The sequence below is a fragment of the Protopterus annectens genome, chromosome 6.part0, assembly GCF_019279795.1.
Source record: "Protopterus annectens isolate FY-2018-M chromosome 6.part0, PAN1.0, whole genome shotgun sequence".
Taxonomy (NCBI): Eukaryota; Metazoa; Chordata; order Ceratodontiformes; family Protopteridae; genus Protopterus; species Protopterus annectens.
The window spans coordinates 936,461,077-936,488,106 of NC_056737.1; the positions used below are offsets into that span (position 1 = coordinate 936,461,077).

The 27,030-nt window shown below is 41.7% G+C and overlaps 1 protein-coding gene across 1 annotated transcript in view; it reads right to left on the bottom strand.

Moving 5' to 3' along the window:
• DDX24 (DEAD-box helicase 24) overlaps nucleotides 1-27,030 on the bottom strand; it is a 416,990-nt gene that overhangs the window by 255,917 nt on the left and 134,043 nt on the right. Inside the window, exon 3 of the mRNA XM_044074590.1 lies at nucleotides 9,828-10,235. Coding sequence (XP_043930525.1) covers nucleotides 9,828-10,235 — 408 coding nt within the window. The remainder of the gene's footprint in view (nucleotides 1-9,827; nucleotides 10,236-27,030) is intronic.

The following is a 27,030-nucleotide window of genomic DNA, read 5'->3' on the forward strand; positions in this document are numbered from 1 at the left end:
TCTCCAACACACTGAGCTTCTTTGCTAGTACCTGCGAAAGGGATATCAGGAAACTCTTTTCTGATACGTTCTCGGCAAAGTGGCACAACCTGAACAGGGAAGAAAGACAGGCTTGGAAGGAACTGAGTCAGGACAAATCCCTACGAATCATGAAGGCTAACAAGGGATCCGGGATAGTTATGATGGAGCAGGAGAGATATATCCAAACACTTGAAGCATCCCTCACGGACAACCAGTTCTACAAAAAGGTCAACATCAACCAGGTACAACAAAACTTTAAACAAACTGACAACCTACTATTGGAACTGTACCTCCGGGATGAGATCTCTCAAGACGAAAAAGACTTCATGCAGGTCATGACACCCACCCAGCCTTGGAAAATGTTTTGGAATCCCCAAGGTTCACAAAAACCCTGAAAATCCACCTTTCTGCCATGTGGTATCGAACCGAAGAACAAAAACAGAAAAGATCTTGCAATATGTGAACCACATCCTCAACCCCATTGCACAGAACAGCAAATACTACACCAAGGACTCTTGGGCTTTTCTAAATGCCATCTCCAAACCAAGGCTGGATGGAGGGGAATATTTACTGGTCACCCTAGATGCAGAAGCACTCTACACAAACATCCCCCACGCTAAAGGACCGACCCTCACCAGACAGTACCTGAACAGGCACTCCAACCTAAGCGAGACTAAGATTAATACTGTATGCAAGTTAACAGAAGCAGTATTAAGAAATAACTTCTTTCAATTCAACGGGAAGATTTACCACCAACAGAAAGGGGTAGCCATGGGTCCAAAATGGCCCCAGCATATGCAAACTTAGTCCTCAGTGCCTGGGAAATGGATAAGGTTGAATCGCTGCCCGGGTTCAACACCACCATAATGTACAGGCGTAATATTGATGATGTCTTTTTTTGTCTGGAAGGGGGACAGACTTTTTCCTGGGCAATTTTCTGGAAACCCTTTTCCAGAGTCTGGACTTCTTGACCCTCACGGTAGGACAGTTCGGAACCACCACTCAGTTCCTGGATATCCACCTAACTATAGACCCGGAAAGTGGATAGTTTGACTCCAACATCTACAGCAAGCCCACTTTCCGGAATAACTATCTAGAGTTCAGCAGCCAGCATCCCCATTTCATGAAAAAGACTGTAAAAGGACAATTCATCCGGTTATCCAGACTCATTTTTAGGGACAAGGTTTTCATCAAGGAAGGTTTTTACCTCAGAAACTTGTTTTTAGAAAGGAAATACCCAGAGTATTTAGTGGACAACCTGTTCCAAGAGATTATACAGCACAGACACTGCAGGTAACCACCAATCCTGGAAAAGGTATTCACAACAAGGGCACAGAACGGACCGAACAAAAAGGACTGGGTGGCAAGTTTCCCCTTCCAATGTCAACGGATATGTTCGGAATCAGGGGGGTCCTCGCCAACAAATGGGACATCTTGGAAGGAGAAAAAGGTCTGACAAAGTTACTTGGAACATCCCTGAATGTCTGTTTCAAAAGAACCTCTTCTTTTGGTGGTGCGTTCCAGAGGAATAAAAGCCCATCCTCACAGAACGAAGTATCGGCAGAAACTGGAATGTCTGACTGTGGCAAGTGTGTCGCCTGTGTACACATATGAAAAGACAACAATGTCACCTTCAAGCACTGCAACAGAACTGTCCATCTACATGATCACTATGATTGCAACACAAAAAATGTAGTCTACTGCGCTTTCTGCGAACATTGCAGGAATTTCTATATTGGCAAAACGAACAGAAAGCTGAGTACCCATATTAAAGAACACACTGCAGCAATATGCAAACAGGACAGTTTGAATGGCTTGGCTAAACAACAGTGCTATTTGCCCAAACTTCAAAAGATTCAAATTCAGAGCACTGGAAAAAATAACAGAGTTTGTAGGGGACATGGACACATTCCTGCAAGTCTGGGAATTAAAATGGCAGCTAGAAAGTACAGTTGTGTACACCTACCATAAATGTAGATGTTAGAGTGTCTTCACTGTTGCAGTCATAACTGTAGGGTGCTCCTGCCGGCAGGCAGCCCAAGGTCGGCCAGAATCCCAAAGTCTGGGTCCGGCGTCGGCTGTATAAGCTAGTCCCCTGACGTCAGTACGCTCTGGTACATAGCCCTCAGCCGACGCCATCTTCTCCAGCCTTTCTTTCCCTAGATGTCAGAAGTCCCCAACAAATCAAAAATGAATCCAACAAGGAAACACAAATACACCACAAATATGAGAGAAAGAGGGGATAGGAGGGAGGGAAACCCCGACTGCAACAGTGAAGACACTCGAACATCTACATTTATGGTAGGTGTACACAACTGTACTATGTTCTTCGTGTTTCACTGTTGCAGTCATAACTGTAGGGTGGAATCCCAAAGCAGTGTAGAGAGGGAGGAGGCTTTAGATAGAAAAAGGGGAGGCAAGAATACCCTGCAAGACAGCAGAGGCAAAGCCTGCCCTAGACTTGGAAAACAAGGGGAGATTGTAGTGCTTGGAAAAAGTATGCACAGAACTCCAAGTGGCAGCTTCCAAGATATCCTTGGTAGGGACTCCTCTGAGGAAAGCAGTAGAAGTAGCAGCTGCTCTAGTAGAATGACTTCTAATGGTCCCTGGAAACCGTTTCCCATGATGAGTGTAACAAAATCTGATTCCATAAGCAATCCATTTGGAAATAGTTTGTTTAGAAATAGGTTTTCCAAGAGAACTGGAAGCAAAGGAAACAAACAATTGGTTAGACTTTCTGAAATCTTTAGTCTTGCCCAAGTAAAATCGTAACTGTCTGTGCACATCCAATGAATGCAAAATCCTTTCCCCTTTATTTTGAGGATTTGGAAAGAAAGTAGGAAGGTGAATTGTCTGATTCAAAGCCACTTTCGAAATCACCTTAGGCATGAAAGTAGGATTGGTCCTCAAGGATACTCTGTCCTGATGGAAAATGAGGTATGGTTCCACAGCCATGAGAGCTTGCAACTCTGAGACCCTTCTGGCAGAGGTCAATGCTAACAAAATAACAGTCTTCCAGGATAGAAATTTAATATCTGAAGATGCAGCAGGCTCAAAAGGAGGCAAAGTAAGTTTTTCTAAAACATAAAGATCCCAGGCAGGGACAGGAGGGGTCCTTGGAGGCCGCAAATTTTTAGCCCCTCAAGAACTGCTTCACCAAAGGATGTGAAAAAACAGGAGGATCAGAACTGAAATGCGCAGAGATAGCAGAAGCATGAATCTTAATGGAAGAAAAGGAAAGTCCTTTAGATAAAAGTTCCGAAAGGTAAAACATAATAGAGGAGAGATCAGGAACCTGAGGATCAGAGCCTCGGTCCTGCATCCAAATAAAAAACCTCTTCCATTTAGAGGCATAAGATTTCCTAGTGCTAGGCCGTCTAGCTTCCAAAAGAACATCCAAAACTTGTTTGGGAAGACTAGAGGAAATCAAATTCCTTTGAAGAGCCAAGCTGCCAAGCAAAGGGTCTTGAGATTGGAATGTAGTAACTGACCCTGATGCTGGGACAGAAGCGAAGGGTTCAGTGGAAGAAACCAAGGAGGCCCCGAGAACAGGAGCTTTAAGGTTGGATACCAAAACTGTCGAGGCCAATTTGGAGCAATCAAGATGAGGAACTTGGGCTTGTCCTGCTTTATCTTCAGTAGTACCCGAGGCAGTAGAGGAAGAGGAGGGAAGGCATATGCTGACAGGCTTCTCCAGCTGAAGGACAGGGCATCCACTCTCCATGCTGTTTTGTGGAAGGACCTGGTGCAAAAGCGAGGTAGCTGATGATTGAGATGGGATGCAAACAGATCTATCTGGGGACATCCCCAAACTGCAGTAATCCTGTTGAACAAGTTGGTGTCTAGCATCCATTCGTGAGGATCTGAAATGTTTCTGCTCAGGCTGTCTGCTAAGAGATTCTGTTTCCCTGGAATGAATTGAGCCTGGAGATGCAGATTTAAATTTAGAGCTGTGTCCCATAAACCCATAGCTAGTCTGCAAAGGGGGTATGAATGAGAACCCCCCTGCTTGTTGATGTACCACATGACCGTGGTGTTGTCTGTGCGAATTAGCAGAGGCCCTGGTTGTAAAAGGTTTTTGAAGGCTAAAAGGGCATTTTGAACTGCCAACATTTCCTTCAGATTGATGTGCCAGTGAAGATGGTCTTTTGTCCAGGTTCCCTGCTGGCAATTGTCTAGAAAGTGTGCTCCCCAAGCATAGTCCGAGGCGTCCGTGGTTAGGATTTGAATAGGCTGAGGGAGACGAAAAGGTTTTCCTTCGTTTAACGTGCATGCCCTGGACCACCAGAGGAACTCCTTCTGGAGGCAGGGGATCAGAGGAATCAGAATATCCAGATCGTGGTAGTGCTGTGACCATACACTTTTCAGATACCACTGAAGCTTTCTCATGTGAAGCCTTGCGTTTGGAATCAACAGAATGCAGGAAGCCATGTAGCCCAGAGCCTGCAGGAATTTCCTTGCAGTGAGCTGAGATAGAGTTGCCAAGGTGTTGAAAGTAGAAGCCAGCTGAGTTTGTTTTTCTGGAGTGAGGTAGGCCCTTTGTAAGGTTGTATTTAAGAGGGCTCCCAAGAATACCATTTGTTGAGAAGGGATCAAATGTGACTTTTTTATGTTCACTGAGAATCCCAGTAGTAGGAGAAGACGTTGAACAAAGTCCAGATGTTGAAGCAGAAGATCTTTGCTGTCTGCCTGAATAAGGCAGTCGTCCAAATAGGGGTAAATCTGGATCCCCTGAAGTCTGCAGTAAGCCACTACTGGTGCCAGGCACTTGGTGAAGACTCTGGGCAGTAGATAAACCAAAGGGCAGAACAGAGAATTGAAAGTGCCTTGAACCTGAGGAATTTCCTGCGTTCTTGTCTGATAGGGATATGCAAATAGGCTTCCTTTAAGTCCAATGTCACCATCCAGGCATCCTGAGAGAGCATTGGAATTAGCTGTTGCAGAGTAAGCATCTTGAACTTTGGAATTTCCAAAAAGGTGTTTAACACAGAAAGGTCCAGAATAGGTCTCCATGAGTTTTGTTTTCTGGGAACCAGAAACAGCCTTGAATAAAACCCTTTTCCCATTTCCGAGAGTGGAACAGGCTCTATGTCTCTCATGGCCAGAAGAGCATCCACTTGAGTTAAGGCCTCTGACCATTGAAGTTTTGGCAGATCTGGCCAACCGTGAGTCCTTGGCAAAGTGTGAAAGTGGAACTAAATCACGTCCAATACCCATCTGTCCTGGGTAATATGAGTCTAATTTCTGTAAAAAAAAAGAGACAGTTTTCCTCCGAGAGGGGCGTCCAGGTAAAGGGGTCCTGAAGCCCAACCGAGAGAGTCATTGAGTTTGCTTTCTTTGAGATTGGGATCTGTCTTCTCCCCTCCTAGGTGAAGAAGCAGTCCATTGTCTAGATCTGTAAGAGGTCTGGCCTCGACCACGACCTCTAGAGCGTCTATATCTTCCCCTTTGAGGCCTGTCAGACGTGGGAAAGGACCAATTTTTAGAGGGCCAATTCCTGGAAAATCTAGGAGGCTGAACCTGCAAGAAATCTTTTACAGTCTGCATGGACTTTACCTTTTCTTCCATCTTTTTAATAACTTCCTCAGCCTTAGAACCAAAAAGGACATCCTGTTGAACAGGGGCATCTAATAACTTAGCCTTAACCTGTTCAGGTAAACTTTGTTCACGAAGCCAGGCATGTCTCCTAATCACAGTACCAGAGGCAGCAGCCCTGCAGGAAGCATCCAAAGCATCAAAACCACAATGTAAGCTATGCTTGTTAACCTGTTCAGTAGCATGCAAAACATCCTGAAGTTCCCTATCCTCTGCACAAGCAGGAAGGGAAGCAAGCTTTTGCTTTAAAACAGACAAAAGAAATTGCTGATATTAAAACATATGAAACTGGCAATTTAAAGCCCTTACAGACAGGGTAGCAGAAGTATATACCTTTTTTCCCCACCTGTCTAAATCACGAGAATCCTTCTCAGAGGGAATAGGATTTTTAGAAGTAGCAACCTTAGCAGCCTTAGAGCCCTGAGAAATAGTTTCAGGATCTGCAGAAGGGTTTTTAAATAAAAATAAATGAGAGACAGGAACCCTATAAAATCTATCAGGCTTAGAAGAAGGAGCAGGAGGCATGGAATCAGGATTCAAATTAGCCTCAGAAAAAGCATCATCTACAATGTCCAAGACAGGAGGAATAGCTAAAGGCCTATGCTGAGGAAGAAGAAGAAATTCTCTAAGCCTCTTTTTGGAAGCAGAATATTCCTGTCCTTCCCAATGAAAATGTTCCCTCATCTCATGCAAGGTTTCCCCAAAAGAAAAATCCTCAGGCGGAGAGGCCGAGGGCAAAGAATCCTCAGCATCCGAATCCTCATAAGGGGGAAAGGAATAGTCCTGATCAGAGGAAGAAACAGAAGATACAGAAGCCTGGTCAGAGGAATCCAGAGTAACATCCTGTCGAGGCCTTTTTTCAGGAGGGGGGTGAGAACCCCTAATCATTGTAAACAAATCTTCAGCCATCCTCAATAATTGTTTTTGAGTCTTTTGGGAGTGGATTCAGAAGCAGCTTGAGCTGGAACTTTAGACTTAGTAGGAGTCTTTGTCTTTGCCGTTGAAATAGTGATGTGAGTAGGCCTGAAAACCCCCTCAGAAGTCGGTACCTGCACAGCGGTTCCGGACCCATCTGAAGGAGCGACGTCCGAAGGTCCTGCAGCAGTTAAAATAGTGGGCCTCGATGGCTCCCCATGGGAGTCCGTATCGGCCATCGGTTCAGAAGTGGCGGACGACAGGGGCTGCAAAAGCGCCTCACTGACGACAGCCGAACCGGACGCTGGCTCCAGCTGCAACGAGTCCTGTTTGGACCTCGGAGGCCTGTCTTTGTCTTTGCGCTTCTTTTGAACTCCGGTAGTGTCTGACGACATTCTATAATTGAAGCGTCTGCCAAAATAATTTAAAGCCCAATCGTACCTGCGCTTGATAGTACGAGAGTTGAACCTGGCACAGAACAGACAACAAGAAACGTCGTGGTCAGGGCCTAAGCAAGGTAGACAGTAAGAGTGGAAATCTTTATGAGGTATTTGTTTCCCACACGCTATACAATTATTAACTTTTTCTGACATCGGAGGAACAAGAAAAAGATTCCCCAACGGGGTACTTAGCTTTGAGAAGAGAAGTAACAACTTCGGACCGACAACAACCAAATACGCTGTTCGAAAATCGCCAACCAACGTTTTGCGAGCTGCTTTCCACTGCACGGCAAGAAAGACTGGAGAAGATGGCGTCGGCTGAGGGCTGTGTACCAGAGCGTACTGACGTCAGGGGACTAGCTTATACAGTTGACGCCGGACCCAGACTTTGGGATTCTGGCCGACCTTGGGCTGCCTGCCGGCAGGAGCACCCTACAGTTATGACTGCAACAGTGAAACACGAAGAACATCAGAGCTGATGTCTATCCAGGTCTCAACAAAACACTGAACATTAAATGTGCACTTAAATGGTATAGAGACTGAAATGTGACAGGAGTTGAAAGTTTAACAATTGTGCAAGCAGATTTAATGTGTTCCCTCTCTCCCTTACTCAACATAAGCCTGGACATCAAATGTGCGCTTAAAAGGTATAGAGATCGAAATGTGATAGGGTTTGAAGAACTGTGCAAGTGGATTTAATGTGTTTATGGATTTACAACTGTGCAAGTGAATATAATGTGTTTCCTCTCTCTCTCTGACTTTTGCCCCCACCCCCTACACACACGCTCCCAGTCACCAGGCTAGCCCCCGCCGAACCCACCAACAACCCCCCCGGTCTCACTTTTCACACAGTCATTCAAGGGGTGGTACCATCCGAACCAGCCCACGGGCGGTACCATCTGCACTAACTCAGTCATCTGGGACACTATATTATACATATTCTCCTACCCATCAAACCCTGGCTCCACACTCAGTGTCCTGGGCGGCGCCCAAACAGCCCCCCCCTCAAGTCCACACCACATTCCTCCCACTCCCCCCTCGGAAGCCATACCTACACATTTCTCTACACACACGCACTGCTACCCAAGCATAATAGGACTCGGTACCTGACTCCTCCACCTTCGTCCGTGCTCTTCTTTACTTACCTTTAGAGGCATGGACTCATAAATTACACAAAGAAACTATACCTAATTTCTGGGTTGTCCCCGTCAGGGACGAACCAATCTGGGTGTTAATATTAGAATTACCACAGCGTGACTCTCATCCTTCCCGGTTCCCCCAATTTTTTTTTTTTTTTTGCTTTTGCACACGATCCCTATTGGTATGCACAAGGCACCACAAGGCTATTACTGTCTGACTAATTTACCTAATGTAACTGCGATTGTAATGTTAATGAAAATGCACACAGCACCTTGCCTGTTCACACTTTACTATTGGAAAGGAACTGTTGTTAATTTAAATTGACTGCTAGAACTAAATGTATTTAAACAAAGTGAAAATGGTTGCTCACAGTTATGAAACATGTCTTTCTGAAGAAGTCTTGATAATAAATAAGACGAAAGTGCTAAAGTACTACAAGAGTTGTTGGTGTGATTTACTATTCTTTGAATACTGTTATTGTCACAAAGTTCATTTCTTAGTTCTATATTTTATATATATATATATATATATATATATATATATATATATATATATATATATACACACACACACACACACACACACACACACACACACACACACACACACACACGGTTTACAATCAAAATTTCAAATGCCGTTATGTTGAAAGGCAGTTTGTCAAAGTCACATAAAGATGATTCAAAATATGTCGAACCTGCAACAGTAAACGCATAGTGCAGATCAGGAATTTTGCCCTTTTCCTCACTGTAGTATGATCTGTGCAGGGGGGCTTTCCCCCCTGCAAAACGTGTTGAACATCACCGGATGTTGAAGTAAGTTAGAAAAATGTCAACAATTTGAATATGAAATATTGACATTTTTAAGTTTTGTTATTTTGACTGGTCAATGTTGCTAATTTCAACAATGTTTTTTAGTAATTACTCGCAAAAACGTTGAAATTTTGACAGTAAACATATATATATATATATATATATATATATATATATATATATATATATATGTATGCACATAGATATATATATACATATATATATATATATATATATACACACACATATATATATATATATATATATATATATATATATATATATATATATATATATATACATATATACATATATACATATATACATATATACACATATATACATATATACATATATATACATACATATATACATATATATACATATATCATACTAAGCTATCTGCCCTAGGGCATTTATAAGCCTAGCCAGAGTATGTTTGGCTTTCGCCCACCCATTTTAAATTCATTTTGCTATGCCCTTTTTACATATACATATATATGTACATAAACATATACACAAACACATGTATATTTTTTACATATATTTGTAAAATATACACACATACTCATATTTGTAAAAAATTACTTTGACACCTACAAGAAAAAAATTACAGCAGACCTCAAAATGTTTTTGAAAAAGGAAGTACAACAGCCTAATGCAGACTAAATCATTGTCATCCTTCCCAAGCTGCCAGTAGGAGGTCACACAGCCTTCCAAGCTTGGGAATTACAAAGACAGCTCTACAATCACAGCAAAACAAGACTGAACTGTGTACCAGCATTAAAAGGGGTGTTGCAATCAATTACGCACTAATAACAAACCTCTGAAATCTCACTTGCTAGGATTCTTCATATCTAAATTTCAAAGATTTTAAATACTTTAACATGTAACATTAACATACCTGTAAATGTACACACAGCATCAATATGGTGCTTCACCTGGACTGCCAGCTCTCTAGTGGGAGTCAAGACCAGTCCCAGTAAGGGTCTGTGCTGATCAACTTTTTGCACTTTTTTGACAAGTTTATTTGTTTCAAAATCAAACTGAATATCATCCGTAACTTTAACGCAACCCATTGTTGCAGAACTGTCTCCTTCCATATCATTCAAACTTGCAGTATCACTGCCATCATCACTGTCATCCTCATCCTCCTCCTGGGAAGCTTTCTTTTTTGTATTTAAGGATTTTGAATCTATTCTTAACGGGTCTTCTGGGCTGCCATGAACATTAGTTCCAGCATCTTGAGACTTTCTCCACTCCAGTATTAAATGGATCATAGGAATAGCAAATGCAAGTGTCTTACCACTGCCTAATGAAAACAAAGAACAAAACGCAAGTCAGTAATCTGTGGGAATTCTTCATACAATAAAACATACAACTCTGACGTTTATGCAACAAATACAAAGCTCTCTTAAATCTACAAAATAAATAACAAAAAACTATCTTTTATTTCTTGGCTAATCCAGTTCCCATTAGCATGTCTACATTTCCAAAATGTGCTTACTTCTTCATGCCACTGTGCATGGAAAAACAGGAAGGCGTCAGTAGCAAGTATTACAAAGAGTTGGTTGGTTTGTGTACCCTTCACATACCATGTAAGCACATATAAAATAAGATGTTGCAATGTTGTCATCAATAGATGCTTTCAAGAAAAAAATGTACACATATACTAGGGAGATAAAATCCGAAACCATCCTCACAGCTTGTGGAAACTGTCAACTGCAGGTAGGTCAATTTGCACAAAAGTAAGATCACATGATTCAAAGACACCTGTAGCTGCAATGAGAAAGACCTCATTATCAGCTCATTAGAATCACTCCTAATTGCACTCTAGCTAACACCAGTTCTCTCTGAAATGATGGTGGTTGTGCTTTTCTTGGCAACCAATACATTGTGTTGACAAAGGCAGCCCCTTACATACACACATTCACCCATCCCCTTTCACCCACATGCACGCTCCCTAACTAATCCCCCTAGTGCAAACACCCAAATCCACAAACACAGACATCCAGTTTTCATGCCCTAACAGACACACACACACACACACACACACACACACACACACACACACACACACACACACTCTTCACTGAACTTACCTACATCAAGACTGCTTCCACAGGAGTGAATAAGTGACCATTATGTAATAACGGCATTCACCGTTTCCTCTCCAAGTGAAACTTTACACTGCTGAACAAATTCTCTGCATCATTCCCCACTCTCCTGGACTACCACATTAGCATGCATCTCTACCAGCAAGACTCTATGTGGAGGCCTACACTAGCTGGAAACCTCAGTGGCACGACTTCTGAAGATTTGGAAAGGCTTACTACGAGTTGGAAAATGGCCATGTTAAGACTTCCCGCTTGAAGTGAGCCTTTCTGAATTCCAGCCAAGGTATATACAGTAAAATATTTCACAGATGAAGTATTATTAAAGTGATTCCTACTCCTTTTATTGTGCATTTTCTTTGGTACCACATTACAGAAGTATGGTGGGCCCTATGAAGTTCCTGCAAATTTTGGAGGTTTCATGCAGTGATTATATACATACAAGATATGTTATTTTGCCATTTCTGATTATTTGTTCATTTATACATGAATGTTTTGTTAACTGGGATGAGGCCTGCTTCCACTGGATGTCAACAGACAACTGCAGATTCGTTTGAAATATACACATTAATTCTAATTACTTACTGTCAACACAACAGAACACAGGCTATCACAAATTACTTGACTAAGGACAACAATGGGATTCTACTATTAAATGCTCAAGTTACTTATTTCCTTGTTTCACTTGAAAGAAAGTTACTGTTTGTCGTTTTTGCATTTAGTTACTTGTAACACATTGCACTCAAGTTACCTGGCACTTGCTCACTAAAGCAATTATATAAGTCAGCACTAAAAATTAAAAGCACTACACCCTCACTCCCCACTGGCCCTTGTTTTCAATTAAGGATTTCCCAATATTATTCTAGCATGTCCAAAGGTCAGTTGTCAATCTCCTCTCCGGTCCAGCTGGTGAATCTGGGAATCTTGAGGCAATGTTATAACTGCCTCATGTACACAGACAACCCTCTCCTCCTCCCACATAACACAAATACTTGCGAGAGATGCAGCTATTTAGCCAAACTGGAGGCTGAGCTCTCTCAACTCAGGACTGGCAAGACCAGACAGGAGGAGAAGGCAACTACACACACCACAAAACCAGCCTCACATAATGCTACCACTCCACTGAATCAAACACAAACACACAAAGACATACTCGGAGGCTCTGAGTAAAAATTTACCTAAACAGCAGAGGCCTCCAAAGCAGACACCCAAACAACTGCTACCTCAAGACACCCCACAAGCAACACATAAACCACAAAGGCAGTGTGCAAAGCAGTCACAGCCCTTAAGGCCAAATACAACACCAAACATACTTGTCATAGGTGACTCCATAGTCAGACACACTGACGTCCCACTCACCAGGCTGAACAAGGAGAGGGTCACAGTAAGCTGCCTATCGGGCGCTAGAATCCGCCACATAACACAAGCACTTGGGTCACTCCATGGCAAGTACAAATATGACACAGTCATTGTCCATGCTGGTGTGAACGACCCGAGACGTACCTCCCTGGACTACATGAAAAGAGACATAGAGGAGCTCTCTGATTATGTAGCCCAGGCAGGTATGACCCTAACCCTGAGCAGTATCCTTCCTTCACCAAGAATGATGCCACAATATAGAGACAAGATGATCAGCTTTAACAATTGGCTTAATGTCTGGTGTCATTCAAAGGGGATCCAGTGTCTGTCTGCCTGGGATGACATGCTTGACAAGCCACGCTGCTTCGCAAGGGACGGCTTGCACCAGTCACCCCTGGGATTCCGGATATTGGCTAAGGCTCTTGCCACCCCCATAGTGCCTTTTTAGGCAAGGCTCAAATTCTAAACCTACCACCCTAGAAAACAAAAATGGGAAGAAACTGAGGGTAATGCTGCTCAATGCCAGAAGTCTAAATCTCAAAATGCACGCACTCGAGGCCCTTCTCAGTATGGAGAACATCGATGTCTGTGCTGTAACTGAAACCTGGTTCAAGGCTCCTGAGAGCACCCGGCACTATTAGGTTTTACCTCATATCATGCGTTCCGCCCCAAAACCCGGACCACACCACAAAAGGAGGGTATATCCATATTCATAAAGGATACTCACACCTCCAGGTTGGTGGCAACGCATAAGCTTCGAAACCATCCAGGTGCAACTAACCATAGGCAAAACTGCTCTACAAATTGTAGCATGCTACAGGCCACCCTCTCAAACTCAGGAACCCCACACAGCCTTCCTGAAGACACTGGAGGGTATAAATGTATCTCCAAACACCATCATATTGGGTGACTTCAACTACCCGAATATAGACTGGGAACATTACTCAAGCCCTAACTTTCTAGCCCAACGGTTCCTGGAGTTCATAAATTCAAATGCCATGGAACAGCTAGTCACTGTTCCCACGAGAGGAGAAAATATACTAGATCTCTGTCACAAACATGGGGACAAAATGCTCCACACCGGAAGTATATCCCTCATTGGTGAGATCTGATCATAAACTAATCTCACTGGAAATCCACATCCCGCCCCCACCCAAAGCAAAAAAGACCATAGTGAAGAACTTCTCTAAAGCAAACTTCACACTACTCAAGACTGGTGTGGTATCCTTCAAGGCCCCTGAGCCAGAGGAAACCACAACCCAAGCTGGAAGCCCTTACAAATGCCTTCTATGAACACCTCCAGGACTGCATGGATCAGGCAATCCCAAATAAAACCAAGACTCTTTCCACAAAGGGCAAACGTCCAGTCTGGTGGACCCCAGCCATTAACAAACTTTACAATAAGAGGAGAAAGCTATTACATGATTGAACAAAATCCATAAAAGGGAAGTCACCCCTGATCATTATTAGTATTCAAATACGAGCACTCATAAAATCAACTAAGGCCAATTTTGAGAGAAAAATTGCCATGGATTCAAAGGACAATCATAAGGCCTTTTTCAGCTATGTTAGGAACCTGGGTGGAAACTCCCAGATATGCTCAGAATTAGTCCAAAATGATACAAAAATCACTGAACCCACAGACATTGCCAACATACTGGCAGACAGGTTCAGTGCAAACTTCACCCCTCTCCCCTAAAGGAGAGATAACTATCCCAGCCGAGTGTAGCCTCCCGGACATCTCAAATGCGCAGGTGAAAGCTGCTCTCTCTAAAGCTAAAAACACAGCATCAATGGGACCGGATGGTGTCCCCGGCTGTGTGCTACACGAGCTAAATGAGGAATTAAACCCGCACATAAGGCAGCTGTTTAATCTCAGCTTTACCACAGGATACGTGCCCAAGGAGTGGCGTACGGCAACTGTGGTCCCACTCCACAAAGGCGGTGCCTCTACGGACCCTGGTAATTACCACCCCATAAGCTTAACAAGTCTAGTCTGCAAAGCTATGGAGAGGATCATAATGGAGCTCATAAACAAAGATATAGGGGACTTGCAGACATTGGACCCGACCCAGTTTGGCTTTGTCAAGGGAAGATCATGCCTTTTGAACTTGGTTGACTTCTTCGAAACAGTCACCAAGGCCATTGATGAGGAAAAGGCAGTCCATACAGCCTACCTTGACCTTGCAAAGGCTTCGACACAATACCCCACTCGGGTATTGTAGAAAAACTTACCAGCTTAAATGTAAACCCATATGTCACAAGATGGGTTGCAAACTGGCTTAAGGACAGAACCCACAGGGTTAGAGTTGCTGGCGCTGTGTCAGACTCCAAGCCGGTCACAAGTGGTGTCCCACAGGGCTCGGTCCTTGGCCCCTATTGTTTGGCATCTACTTCAGAAGTACAGGCCAACATGGGAGGACTTTGGCTGACAAAGTTTGCAGACGACTGCAAACTGGGCCATAGTGGAAAGTGCATCGGACACGGATATCCTTCAGAAGGGACTCACGGAAACAGATAGCTGGTGCCAGAGCCATGGCCTGCAGTTAAACGCCAAAAATGTATAGTCATACCCTTCGGGAAAAACAAGGTAACCCCAAGCTACCATATAGGTGGCAATCCACTAAGCACAGAAGAGGTTATCAGGGACCTGGGGACCCAGGTTGACAGTGGCCTTTCTTTTGACACTCACATTGCTAAAGTGGTTAGAAAGACCTTCTACATTGCCCACCTGATCATGAAGGGATTCACATCCAGATCTAGTGAGGTCACTGTTCCCCTGTACTCTTCACTTATCAGACCAATGATCGAGTACAATGCCCCATTCGGGATGTATCTCACCCGACATCTGCAGCAATTGGAGAGACCCCAAAAGTTCCTCACCAAAAGGATAAAGGGACTCCAAAATCTGTCATATGCTGCCAGATTGAAGAAACTCCAGCTCTATTCAGTCGCATACCGTCTGCTCAGAGGTGACATGTGCCTGACATACAAGGCCATGTCCAACCCGAATTAATGGACATGCTCCACCTCAAAAATCCAAATCCACCAAAACCACTAGAGCAAGCGACTTAAACCTTAGCACGGATATAAATAGGACGTGCTGGAGGGATAGATTTATCACTCAGAGACTCCCTATGCTGTGGAATAAAATCCCGGTCCATGTGAGGCAGAGCACCTCGCTGACTCTGTTCAAGAGAAATCTAGACCTGTGGATGGGAGATCGTAGGTTTACCCCAGGAATCATCTCTGTGTCACTGCTGGACAGAGGCACAACAAACTAATGGGCACAGTATTTTTTCATATAAGGGGTGGCGTAAGCCACAATAATTTGGGCTAGGCTTATAAATGCCTTAGGGCAGATAGCCTAGTATAAACCTATGAACCTAAGTTCTCTGTCCATTTTCTCCCGATTTATTGTTAAAATATTTTAAAATGACTATTTCTCTCCACTAGAACAGTACTTTACTGTGCTGGTTTCAATTTCAAAAAACTTTTATCCCGCCCTGAAAAAGTCTCAAATTCATTCAAGTCATCAAGGCCACTGAACACATGTAGTTTTCTGGCCAATTCCTTCCCCAAACTGACATCATGATCGCCCTAAAAACCCACCCATGCTGTGATGTCACAGCTCCCTGGCCCTTCCCCTACCCATACAGAAAGTAAAGGCTAGGACAAGGAAATAGTACACGAGTCAAATCTTCTGCTGTGAGCTGTCAATCACAGCAGGTAACAGCTCAAATTACCCCTAGCACTTTGACAGCTAGGGAAGTTAGGTGTGAAGGGGGATGGGAGATGAGTCAAAGTAATGCAATTCAAGCTTCACAAAAAAAAAAAAAAAAAAAAAAAAAAATGCAGTTTAGCCATTCTAAAAAGAAGCAGCAGTAAAAAGCACTCAAAGTCTGTTGTGTGGCATTTGCACTGTTTGCATTTTATATAGTCGTTGAACAGCACGTAATGTTATTTAAAACTAACTGACTTGGAAAGACAGCAGTGCATCAATGCAGTGACAGGAGCTTTAGGAAGAAAGAGGCCTGCGTGATGTAAATTTTTACAGATGAGCACTGCATTGTGGGATACCTAGATGCAGACTAAACAATCAGAATTACTTCAAGATGCTAGATCCCATGTGGTCAGACTCTGAAATTATGTGTACAAATATTTAAAAATTGTATATTTAAAAATTGTAAATAGTTCCAGAGTGGTGTTAAAATGTAGGAAACACCAAACCATGAAACTCTGTGGGTGCAGTTCTCCTTAAATTAAGTGCACATATGGTGGGGCAGCTTTTAGACAAACTTGGTCTTTGCTTCATTTCTTAAGTCAAATCTAGTAGTGTATGACCACGATCGCAAATTATTTACTGTTTCCACACTGCAATGAATGATTAAACAGTCATTTAACCTGTAGCAACCAATATTTTAAAAGCTGAAGAAATCGGTGGTTTTATTTATAGACTCATGCATACTGGATGTGTAGACTTGAAACATATAGCAGCAAGATGGCTTTCAGTTCAAACCCATGTGAGTAAACTTGAAAATGAAGGCAACCTACACAGATGTTCAAGACTGGAAGACTTTCACTACTGGTGTTACATTTTACATGTATTTCTATTTTGTATTTTTTTATTATTATTTTGCAATATGATTTATGTTTTGACTACACAAAACATAAAAAGTGAAGATGCAAATAAACACGGATCTTGTCTGTGACTATTCTGCAATACTGTATTGCTACAGGGAAGGCCAAAAGCAATTCACTAATGAGCACTGACGAGTGAATGAAGATTTATTACAGTGCAAAAAAAATCAGCACAAGTTACTTTGATATGCCTGTAAAAATGCACATCCTATGTGCACAAACCATTGTAGGATGTCATTTCACTGTTTGCTGCTTGCATTGAAAGTGGACATAAGTCTATAATGCTGCTAATTAACACTTTGTACATCAGCAAAATGCTGGCAAACAAAGAAAAAAATAAAAATGGCGTCAAAGTCCACTGCCTCTTTTAAGCAAACAGTCACATGATGAAACGCTTACATTACATCACAAAAGCAGGAGGTCCTTGAGGAAAAAAGACGGTGGTGGAGCTACAGCAGCATTTAGATTACAAATAATGAAGTTTACAGTACAGAAATTTCGGGGCAATTAAGATCAGACACAGCACCGGCAGAGAACATTAATTTGACAATTTATGACCTATAACAACTTCTTCTTCTTTCGGCTTTTCCTGGTTAGGGGTCGCCACAGCGGATCACCTTGTCCGGTCATGACTGGCAGTGGAGTTTTACGGTGTCGAGTTGCCAGCCCGGCACCCAACCTTCCACAGAAGGCATACACACACACACCTAGGGCCAATTTAGGGTGTCCAATCCACCTACAGCATGTCTTTGGGATGTGGGAGGAAACCGGAGCACCCGGAGGAAACCCACGCGACCACAGGGAGGACATGCAGACTCCGCACAGAAGGCACCCCAGCCGAGGATCGAACCAGAGAACCTCTTGCTGTGAGGCTGCAATGCTAGCCACTGCAGCACCATTGCTGCCAATTTATGACCTATAACAAATACTGCAAATATTCAGACCACTGATGACTAGTAACTCTGGCACAAAAGTGGTATTGCCAAAAATCCATATGCTATTGTGTTGTTGGACTTCTGCTTTTCGATTAATTACTGCATATGTAAATTTTTACCATGTTGTGTAGATTTTCACATGCTTGGCACTGGAATGAAAATATAATACTTGTACCTGTTATAATTACTTATGACATAGCTCCACAGCCACCAGGAACAAAAAACAAAAGCTGATGTGAAATGCGAAAATCTTTTATTCAAGTAGGTCCAAGAAGAAATAACACAAGCGCTTTCACTCAGGATAATCCTGAGCTTTTTCAAGTGAGTACAAAAGCATTTGCTGAAGCCAAACCCTTTTATATAACCATAGGTAACACATTAATTGAAAACAGGTGTTGTCAATCAGTTGTTAGATTCCTTAAAGGGGCTTTGCATTAAATGAAACATGAGATAAAAGCTTGTATTATTGAAAGTATATATATGTTTGACAGCTGGATTATGCTTGTAAAATTACAAAACATTAAAAACACGGTTTCAAATTTAATAAAATCAAAGTTAAAATGTTTTAAAAAGCTGCTATTGGAAACGTTGGAAATCCATGAGTTTTGATGAACCTGGAAGGTGAAATTCTGTTAGAAGTGTGAGGGAGCATATAGTGTTAGTTTGTAATAGGGATCTTGATTCTTTTTCATAGTTCACATCAAAAAGGACACCCTAGACCAAGTGTCAGGTTGTCATACCAAAGAAAAAGGCATGGGAGTTAAGGAGAGGGAAAATAATGAATCTTGAGTCCCCAAGTCATGTGTTATAATAAAATGCACACATACCAAGTGGTAGTGAAAGAAGGGCATAATATTAGGAAACATGGGACAACAGAACTAATTAGTTACATTATAGTTATTCCACTGTTGTCCCATGTTTCCTAATATTATGCCCTTCTTTCACTACCACTTGGTATGTGTGCATTTTATTATAACACATGACTTGGGGACTCAAGATTCATTATTTTCCCTCTCCTTAACTCCCATGCCTTTTTCTTTGGTATGACAACCTGACACTTGGTCTAGGGTGTCCTTTTTGATGTGAACTATGAAAAAGAATCAAGATCCCTATTACAAACTAACACTATATGCTCCCTCACACTTCTAACAGAATTTCACCTTCCAGGTTCATCAAAACTCATGGATTTCCAACGTTTCCAATAGCAGCTTTTTAAAACATTTTAACTTTGATTTTATTAAATTTGAAACCGTGTTTTTAATGTTTTGTAATTTTACAAGCATAATCCAGCTGTCAAACATATATATACTTTCAATAATACAAGCTTTTATCTCATGTTTCATTTAATGCAAAGCCCCTTTAAGGAATCTAACAACTGATTGACAACACCTGTTTTCAATTAATGTGTTACCTATGGTTATATAAAAGGGTTTGGCTTCAGCAAATGCTTTTGTACTCACTTGAAAAAGCTCAGGATTATCCTGAGTGAAAGCGCTTGTGTTTATTTCTTCTTGGACCTACTTGAATAAAAGATTTTCGCATTTCACATCATCTTTTGTTTTTTGTTCCTGGTGGCTGTGGAGTCGAGTTACTTGGATTTCTGGCATTTTTTGGATCTTACTTATGACATAGGTAATGAAATTTTTTTGGATCAGTCCACTTTCTAGAAGGAATATGCATCATCCCTTTTAAATTTTCTTTTTCTAGTTTACAAGCAGTCAGTCTTATTAGTTTAAAAAGTACAGTGCTGGCTCAAAATATTAAATTTATGTACCTACTATAATGACACAATTGTAAGAAGCCCCACAAATAAGATGACTGCTGAGTATTTAAAACTTTTCCAGACGATCATGGCCCACCCTTTTCCCCATGCATCCCTCATTCTCTAGCTCTATCAATGCAAAGCTGAGGAAAAGAAAACAGAAATCACAAGCAGTCTCAGGAAAGGATAAGGCAGAGACCAAAAGAAACACCAAATGTGGAGTATTGGAAGGAGGGTGTGTTGCTGAAAAACTTTTGCCTTACAGATCTATTGTTAGTGTAAATAAAAATTTTCCTAGCTGACACGAAGAGGTCCATCCTTCAGTAAACTTCAGAACACAGTCATTCTGCAGCCAATGCCCCTGGATGGGCACACTCACAGGAAACTGCTCCTGGCTGTAGAAGCTTCGGACATGGAAAAATGTTCAGCTTTTAGTGTCTCATTAATGACTTCAAAAAAGGCCAGCCTATAGCAACACGAAAGTTATCGAAGGTGGCTTTACAGGAAAAAAAAAAACGGATATAAAAGTGGCCACTGCTCAGTATATTTTGGGAGTAGCACAAATCATCTTCTTCTTTCGGCTGCTCACGTTAGGGGTCGCCACAGCAGCTCAACGGTTTCCATTTCCTCCTGTCCTCTGCATCTTGCTCGGTCACATCAACCACCTGCATATCCTCTCTCACCACATCCATAAACCTTATCTTAGGCCTTCCTCTTTTCCTGTTACCTGGCAGCTTCATCCTTAGCATCTTTTTCCCAATATACTCTGCATCCCTCCTCAGCACATGTCCAAACCAACTTAATCTTGCCTCTCTGGCTTTGTCTCCAAACCTTCCAACCTGGGCTGACCCTCTAATATACTTATTCCTAATGCTGTCCATCCTCGTCACCTCCAGTGCAAATCTTAACATCTTCAACTCTGCCACGTCAAGCTCTGACTCCTGCCTTTTTGTCAATGCCACTGTCTCCAACCCGTATAACATAGCTGGTCTCACTACCCTCTTGTAGACCTTCCCTTTCACTCTTACTGGTACTAGTCTGTCACAAATTACTCCTGACACTCTTCTCCACCCACTCCATCCTGCCTGTACTCTCTTCTTCACCTCTCTTCCACACTCACCATTACTCTGAACTGTTGATCCCAAGTACTTAAACTTATTCACCTTCGCCATCTCTACTCCCTGCATCCTCACCATTCCTCTATCCTTCCTCTCATTCACACACATATATTCTGTCTTAGTCCTGCTGACCTTCATTCCTCTTCTCTCTAGGAGCATATCTCCACCAAATGTTCCTACTATATCTTTATGATAAAAGTCAGCTTGCCACCTGGAAAGGGTGTGTTTGGAAGCTTTTTTTTATACAATCTGGCTTAGCACAGATCATAAACAGTCATGTTTTGTTTAAAGACTCGGTTCTGTCAACAAAGCATCTAAACTATGACGTCAAGCAATGAAGAAGGTACTGTACTGCAATTAGAGTGTTCAGGGAAAAAATACATTAAAGAACATAATTTTGTATCGAGTCCAAGGAGATCCATCCTCTGTGAGTCCTATGCTATTTGTCCTGGGTAGCTTTGTTCATAAGAAAATAACTCTTACCATGATGGCCCCAAATGAAGACCAAAACCCCAACAGCACATTCAGCTTACATTGTCCATTATAGTTGAGCTTAACTTTGCATTATTCTCCTGGATCGAGTACAGCAGCAATATTAATACTGCAACTCCATTTACATGCTCAAGTGTGCCAACCTTCATCGAAAACTCATTTTGTAGAGGTACAATTCACAGTATACCTTGAAATGTACAGTCCTATGTATATAAAAATACACACACACACACACACACACACACACACACACACACACACACACACACACACACACACACACACACACACACACACACACACACACACACACACACACACACACACACACACACACACACACACACAAACACACACACACAAACACACACACACAAACACACACACACAAACACACACACACAAACACACACACAAACACACACACAAACACACACACAAACACACACACAAACACACACACAAACACACACGTATGTATGTATTAAATGTAGTGTAAATAAGAGAAACTGTAAATATAGCCATGTAGTGTAAATAAGAGAAACTGTAAATATAGCCGTGAACAGTACATCTCCCCATACCTCCCAACAATACTGAATTACTCGGCTTTTACAGAGTTCTGGGGTCCAAATGAAGGGGTGTCATGATTGCCGAGTGGCACCCCTTCACTTCCAATTTTTTCCCCTGTTTTTCAATTTTCGCACCATTGGCGTAGGCATCAGATGCGTGATGACGTCAGCGTCGTCAGGGCTACCAGCAAGTCGGAATTGAGCTGAAGGAGCTCACATCCTGCAGACAATTTCCGGCTGGCCGCAAATGCGAGCTGGAACAGAGCTTTATGGATCATATGCGAGAGAATGCGAGGTGTGTGTGTGTGTGTGTGTGTGTGTGTGTGTGTGTGTGTGTGTGTGTGTGTATAAATGCCCCCCCATTCAATATATCTGGTGGCTAGAGGTACTTAACCTCAAACCCTGCACCTTCAGTACAGAGTAAAAAGAGCCTAAACTCCCTAGCCACCACCACTTGTGAGCTTTGCCTAGGTTTTTTGTGCTAAGAGTTGAGAGCTATAGTGAGAACTGAATTTGTATTCCCTCAGGTTTTTCTGCTAAGAGTTGGGAGCTATAGCGAGAACTGAATTTGTATTCCCTCAGGTTTTTCTGCTAAGAGTTGGGAGCTATAGTGAGAACTGAATTTGTATTCCCAGGTTTTTTGTGCTAAGAGTTGAGAGCTATAGTGAGAACTAAATTTGTATTCCCCCATTATTGGCTTTGTTTGTCCAGGTTTTTTGTGCTAAGAGGTTGAGAGCTGTGGTGAGAAGTGAGAAATTAATTCACTAAATGACAGCCAGTAAGTTTCAGTCTTCCTATTTTTCAGGAAGCTGCTGATTTAGTATAGTGGTATATTGCTCGGACTGTAGTGCATAGAGTCTTGGGTTTAAGACTTACTAGTGAAATGCATGGTGGTAACACATTTTATTCTAGCAACTTTACAAAATTATACAAGCAATGTTTAAAAATGTGTCCCTGGTTTTTGACCCCCCCCCAAAAAAGAGGAAATTGAAAATGTGTAAAAAGTTGTGCAGGATGCCTATGGCTTACACTGCTGTCATTCTATTTATAGCGTGGGTGTGGAAGTAGACTTTTATGATAGAAATGTTCTGAATTGGGCAGCTTTGGCATTATTGGTTCATGCATTTTGTTTCATTGCCTACATTACAGTCTACTGGAAAAATGTTTAAACAATACATTTAAAATGTACTCTAACAAGTGTGCTGTATTATACAAGGAATATAAAAATAAAGTCAGGAAGGTGATCAAAGAAAAGAACACAAGTATGTTTCTTGTTTTGTGTGCAAGAGGCCAATGATTTGAAAACAGCCCAAAGGTAATCTTTATCCAGTACTGGCCAGATGCATTTTCTTTGGATGTGGTGTGGGTTTCAATGCTGTTTTAATGAATGTAAGTTTCAAGGGCAGACAAGTTTTAATGCCAAGTCTATTTTCATTGTGAGACACTATTGCTTTTACCAGATGTCTATTAGTGTTTGTGCATTGTTGTGCTGTAAAAATAAAATCCAAATAATCTTTGTAGAAGTAAAGCAGTATGCACACATTAGTGTTTATGATAATGGTGACAAAATAGCCAGGTAATGGGACATCGGAGTGGCTGTAGGGGGACTCTAGTGCCATATTTTGGTTGCATGTTCTTCAGTTTGCATTTGAAAGTTGGTATCCCACAATTTCATTGGAGTGGGTGGGGTTATGTAATTATGTATGCAAATCAGATGTTAATCAGTGTACAGATTTTACCTATTTTTCATGGGCCCGGTCCAGATTTTTGATGTTTTAGGTTGAGAGGTATGCATCTCCCCTACTCTTATTTCTATAAATGGCACTGAATCTTCCACTTCCACATGAGCTGGCACAAATTCATCAGATGAGAACATACTTTAACTTATTCAAAAGGGCGGCACACTCAGGACTACAGCATCAGTAATGAGAAATGAATCCAACCACCTGGCATCGGTATGAGCCTACAGCCTTCTGAACTTCCAGCACCAAAGGCAAGTGGGCGGCCTGCTGATGACACTGACAAAGAGTACATGTACACAAACAGACACACTCACTAGCACCTACATAAAATGCATATACATGGTTCCTAATTTATTTAATCTAAGCCACATTTGGTGGAGTCACAAACTGCCACATAAAATTTGCCTAATACACAGCTAATCTACTACACATTTCATAGAAAAGTGTAAAAAGGTATAATTATTCACTGCTGCTGTGTGTTACAATCAAAAACATATTTCTGTAGGAGTATTTGCTGTATTTGACATTTTTCCATGCCCAGTGTGTTTATGTACATGTATGTTATAGCATGTGTGTGTCTACATATATTTTATATATGCATGCTTTGGATTTTATACATATGGAAAGATGAAGCAGCTGCTACACAAAGATCGTCCAAGCCTGCAATGCAAAAAAGGCCTAAGAGACAGTAACTGCATGAAGCCGAGTACAGAGTTATTGCATTTGCTATATTAAGAACTAATATAATGACAAGTTAAACCTAACAGTCTTTTATGATTAGATTTAGTTTTGTTGACTGATAATCAACCAGTTAAATGTGCAGATTTGTACAATTAAGGAGATACTTACTTCTATTACAATAACTGGGAAAGAACTAGCAGATGGATGGACTGCCTAATATTAGTCTCAGTAACTACCTTGGGCATAAAAGGTAAACTAATGCACCGGGTATTCTGTCGTTTTGAAATGTCACATACTGGAGTTCCACTGAAAGAGCCTGCAGCTCTGACTTTCTTTTAGCTGGTGCTGTGCGATTAGAATTAAGTTTTCCAAAGCTTCAGTTCTACTGAAGCTGTCGGCTCAGGTGGGGACAATCAGCTTCCCAACATAAAGCAAAGGGCCAACAGAAGAACAGCTCCCTTAACAGGCAGTCTCAACTGAAAAGTAATTTAAAGAACCTTTACAAACTTTTAGAGAAATTAGACAATGACTGTGCTCCCTGACTACAGTTAGAAATAGCTGCTAAATGTACTTTAACTAAGGAGTAAAAGAATCCAGAGTCAGAGATATGGGCAAGGTACTCAACACAAAAGGAACTGGAGCGGAAACAGAGATATGGGCAAGGTGCTCCAACACAAAAGGAACTGGAGTGGAGACAGAGATATGGGCAAGGTATTCCAACACAAAAGGAAATGGAGTGGAGACAGGGTCAAGGCCTTTTGATAAAACTCATAAGGAAAAGTTTCCACAGTTTTTCTAGTAACATGTTGTCAGGAAGATGAAATAAAACTATTATACATGGAAATAATAGATCACTGATCCATCGATGGAAGTGAAGAAATCATGCAACTCGAGAAAGGTAATGACATCTGGCTTAGGGTCTGCCTGAGGGATGAGACAGAAGGGTCCTGAATGGAAGCAGATGTAGTGATTTCTCTAACAGGTGAAGCACAACCATACTTGAGAGCCAAACCTGAATGATTTTAGACTGGTGCTGTTTTGCTTTCTGAATGAACCACACCACTGGAGAAAATTAAGGAAAAGCACAGAGCGGACCTTTGGGGACATATCTGGAAGACAGCATCTCTAGGGCATTCCCCCCAAAAGGGGAAGAAGACAGCATATATATGGCATTCCTCCAATATGGATGAAGGAACAGAGGCTTCTACACTTGGTGTGGGTTGAAGAAGAGAAAATATCACAACAAGGCTTCCCACAGTGACTGAAAGATGCCTGGGGCACTCATGTGGCATCAGCAGACAACAGCTGAGCCTGTCCTCAAGACATCCGGCTTCCTCTAGAACATGGCTGTCCCATAAAGTGAACAGATAATACAGCCCTTACAAACTCGCACAACTTCTCAACACTGAGGGTAGCAAAGAATTCCTCCCTGCATGTTGTCAAGACATAACGCTTTGAATGAATTTTATACATGTACCAATACAAATATCTTGCACTATATTTTGAACAAATTATACGCAAACAAATTATGAATAAATAAAGCAAATGTCAAACTCTAGTATTCATGCACAAAATGTTCTGCTTCTATTCAGTTATAAAATCAACTGTGTATAACTTACAATGGCCTTCAGAATCTTTTTTTTTTTTTAATTTAAGAACACTTGTTGTCCCCCCTCCCCAAAATAAAGTGCATTCTAGGAAAATTACACAAACTAATAAAATGCCAACATAAAAACAGAAATAAATTCAGATAAATGGAGCAGTGGAGTCTTGGAAATGGATATTAGTTTTACCTGTACAACTCCGGAGTCACACATACACACACACATTTCATTTGTGGCTTCCACAGCAAGTACAATATGTACAGCAGTAAAAAGCAAAGAACATATGCAAACCCTGGACCCCACATACTTCACATACACACATATAGATATGCATACACATAACAGTATAGATAAGCACTCTATAACATACAAATATATATATATATATATATATATATATATATATATATATATACACACACACACACACACACACACACACACACACACACACACACACACACACACACACACACACACCTATACCTGAAAAGCACAGATTATTTTACCCATAAACCATTCTGTTCTCCATCCACAATCAGATATAAATGATACTAGATTTCTTTTACTTTTTAATACTACTGTGTGATAATCATATTAAGTAGCTAGTGTTGCTGCCTCAAAGTTCTGGGCTCTGTGTTTTGGTTCCCTGCTGTCATGCCTTCTGTATAGAATGTACATGCCCTCCACCATGTCTGTGTAGATTTTTACTAAAATTACCCCATTGTTCTTCCACATCCCAAGGACATGCAGGCAGACGAAGCAACAATCTTCTAAATTCCCAACAGGTACAACTTCGGTGTACGTTTGCACACTTTGTGTCCCGAGATTAGCTCCCTGTCTTGTGCTTAACACTTAAGACAGGGTCCTTTCATCCGTGCATAGAATAAAACACAAGTATTGCAGAATTCAAGAATCATAGATTGTTACTAGGTTAATGACCCAACGGGTCTATATTAGAAGCACGAAAATGCTTCTGAGAATACGGAAACAGCGACACATATTCATCGAATCGCATTTAAGCAAGGCAAGGAGATAGTTGGCCAACTTCACGGAGTTGCCCTTTCCTTCCCTACAGTGCGATCTTGGA